Here is a 3446-nt window from a genome sequence, read left to right on the forward strand (position 1 = left end):
TGGTACTCCAGCATGGCCCTGTTTTGGAATGTACTCCTAAACCTACTCCATACACAAGAGGTATCTTTTACTATTTGTTCTAGGTGATTTTAGCCCATGGTAAAGAAGAGATACCTATAGTGAAGCTAAACTTAGTAAATCAGTGAAAGAGGTGACAGGAAAAAAGGGAGGTCATCAATGTGTCATTTTTTTTTTTTTTAAATGAGTTCAGTAAGCCTTCTTTACAGGCATTTCCATACCCTGTTCTGCTTACTGTTACATAATATCATGTTATATATGCTTATAGACAGTCAATAAATATATGCTTTCTATTGACATAAAACAAACAAACAAACTCACTGCCATAGAGTCAATTGCAACTCATAGCAATCCCCATTGGGTTCCAAGGTGGTAAATCTTTAGGGAAGTAGATTGCCCTATCTTCCTTCCACAGAGTGGCTAGTGGGTTTGAACTACCAACCTTCTGGTTAGCAGTCAAATGCCTTAAGCACTGTGAGTATTCTCATTAAATGGCTAATCTTTTTTGAGTCTCAAATCAAGTAAGTATTATGTAGGACCACTTTAATATCCACATTAAATTTAAGAAAATAAAGGCTTAGAAATATTCATGATTTTTTTCTAAGGTAAATTTTGGTTTCAAATGCTGGTTGTCTGAGTCCTATAGAATGTTATATTTGTTTCACATTTTCCTTCTCTTTTAATCATTTTATGAACTTTCACAAGTATTGACTCTGTGATGGTAGATCATCTACATTAAATGAACTAGAGACTCAAAAAAACTCACTGCTGTCGAGTTGGATCGAACCTGTAGTGACACCCCATTCCCCGTCCTCCCCGCCTTGGGTTTCTGAGGCAATATCCCTAAAGAAGTAGATTGCCCAATCTTCCTTCTGAGGAGTGGCTGGTGGGTTTGAACCACCAGCCTTCTGGTTAGCAGTCAAATGCCTTAGGCACTATGCTGCCAGAGCTCCTTATGAGCTAGAGAGTCTGGTAAATTCTCATGAGTGTTGGCTTGAGACGTTGATCATAAAAGTAACTTTTAATTAAAGAGAAACTTATATTTAGTTTTCATTATTAGTTACTTCTCATTATATTATTACTTACCTTTTCAAGGTACATATACTCAAGTGTGAGGTCAGGCCAACCTTCTTGAGAATCTCCATACACACAATGCTACTGAACAGTTTATACTGTAGAAGGTCAATATATTTAAGTGACTTACTCTAATTTAATATAGTGGTGTAAGTGTATACATTTATTTCAGAGAAATAGAAGAGATTAAGTGTTTGAAAATACTAGTTTTATTTGCTGTCCAAATGCAGAAGAGACTCAAATCAAAGAGAAAATAAAGCTAGGCATACACAGGAAAACAAATAATTATAGGTATAAAATGTAATGCTCTCCTAGGAGTCCATTACTATTATATTTTTTATGTATGTGGATTATTGAAGTTAATAAATTACCTAATCCATCTCCTAGCATTATTAGTTATAAATCGTGTAAGAATAACAACAAACTTTCCAAATTCAAAAATATTGAGTAGGATACACACATTAGGAACATAGAAATTACATTACTTCTGTCAACTCTTTTTGGTGAGCTAGTGAACTGTTTCTGAAAACAACTCTAGAAAGGTATTAAGTGGAAGATAAGGACATTGAGAATATCCTACATTATATTAAATATATTTTATGTGCATCATTACTGTGTTGTTCTAATAATTATCCAGTGAAGTGACTCCTCTGTTTTACATTTCAAGAATTATGAAATGATAAAGGAGAAAACATTATGCTACTTTTAGATTCCTTCTAAATCTATATGGATTGAGTACAATGATTATTAATGGAAGCTTTTAAAGAATCATATCATATCACAGAAAAATCAGAGTTTAATACCAAAGTCATCACATTTTCCAACAAAAAGTAAAATATTATCTCATGATAATTGGAAGTAAAAAGATTTATCCAATGTGTAACATCTCACTACATACAAACATTACTAAATTTCTCAAAGTTCACATAAATTTCATGAGTCCATAGATCAGTGTGAAAGCTTCCTGATCTCACACTGGTTATTTTCTCTTTTCATTCAATTTTAGACTGTTATGGAAGAAATATTTTACAAATGAAGGAGAAATGAATAAGATCATGCTGTTGCCTTTAAATTACTTTAATTTGTGCCTTTTCTCTCTGATATATAATGTTAAAGAAGTAATATTATTAAATCTCAATGAATCTTTACTTAAGGTATTTAAATGCAGTGCCACTGAACAAAGAGTAAATTGTTTCATGTGGTATTTATGACAGTCACCGTCTCATAGATTGCTTTGGCCTACACATAAATATTTGAATGACCTCACAAAACATTTCATATAGAAAATCTATATTTGTATATTATTATTTAATGTACCAGTCATTCTGTGTATGAAACCATTCTATGATATTGCAGATTCAAGCGTTATCAGTATCAGAAAACATGAAACTTGATAACCAAAACACTTTACATAGAGCTTGGGGATAAATTCAGTGTCTTCAAGCTTATATTTAATTCTTTGTATTGTATTTTAAGCAAAAGTTTTACTAACTTATTTTGCCTGAAGATATTCCAATAAGTAGAGGTTTAAAGGAGCTAAGTAGAATGGTTATACTATTTGTATCCACAAAAGATTTGCACACAAGAATTATTATGTTAACTTATCTCAAATTTACCTTGTCTCAGTAAAAATTAAAAAGCCAATTAGAAGACATATTTCAGTGCCTTATTTATATTAACATATTTCTATGATTTTCAGTTCCTTTTCATTTCTGTAGATTCATATTCAACTCTCATGAGCTTCTTCAGTGCATCCTTCATGTCCTTATTTCTCAAGGTGTAGATGAGGGGGTTAAGACTTGGAGTGATGATGGTGTAAAAGAGGGTGAGGAACTTGCCCTGGTCTTTGGAGGCACTGTTACCTGGCTGCAGGTACATGTAGATGATAGTTCCATAGAAGATGGACACCACAGTGAGATGAGATCCACAGGTATTAATGGCTTTTCGTTGGCCTGCTTTTGACTTCATTCTCAGCACAGCTTGGGCAATATAACCATAAGATATAAGGATAAAGAGGAGGGGTGAAAGGACAATGACAATGCCTAAAGCAAAAACAGACATTTCAACTGCTGTGGTGTCCACACAAGCTATTTTGACCATAGCTGGCAACTCACACAAGAAATGATCCAGAATGTTCTTTCCACATCTAGGCAAATTCAGTGTGAGTGTACATAATGTCACAGAATTGGCCAAACTAATACCCCAGACCATGATAATCATCTTGAGACACAGATGTGGGTTCATGATGACCAAATAATGCAAGGGTTTACAAATAGCTGTGAAACGATCATAGGACATAACAGCCAGGAGAAGGCACTCAATGGAGCCCAACCACATATAAACATAGAGTTGAA

At 33.8% G+C, this 3446-nt stretch overlaps 1 protein-coding gene across 1 annotated transcript; it reads right to left on the bottom strand.

The window, feature by feature from the left end:
* Positions 1–2787: 2787 nt before the first annotated feature.
* On the bottom strand, positions 2788–3441 carry LOC103212320 (olfactory receptor 2W1-like; the record flags this gene model as incomplete). The annotated part of the gene is made up of 1 exon (XM_007958312.1): positions 2788–3441. A coding segment is annotated over one exon (654 nt), but the record flags the coding sequence as incomplete, so codon positions are not given.
* Between the last annotated feature and the right edge of the window lie 5 nt (positions 3442–3446).

This window comes from Orycteropus afer, unplaced genomic scaffold, assembly GCF_000298275.1.
Source record: "Orycteropus afer afer isolate SDZICR_OR568_19922 unplaced genomic scaffold, OryAfe1.0 scaffold00919, whole genome shotgun sequence".
Lineage (NCBI taxonomy): Eukaryota > Metazoa > Chordata > Mammalia > Tubulidentata > Orycteropodidae > Orycteropus > Orycteropus afer.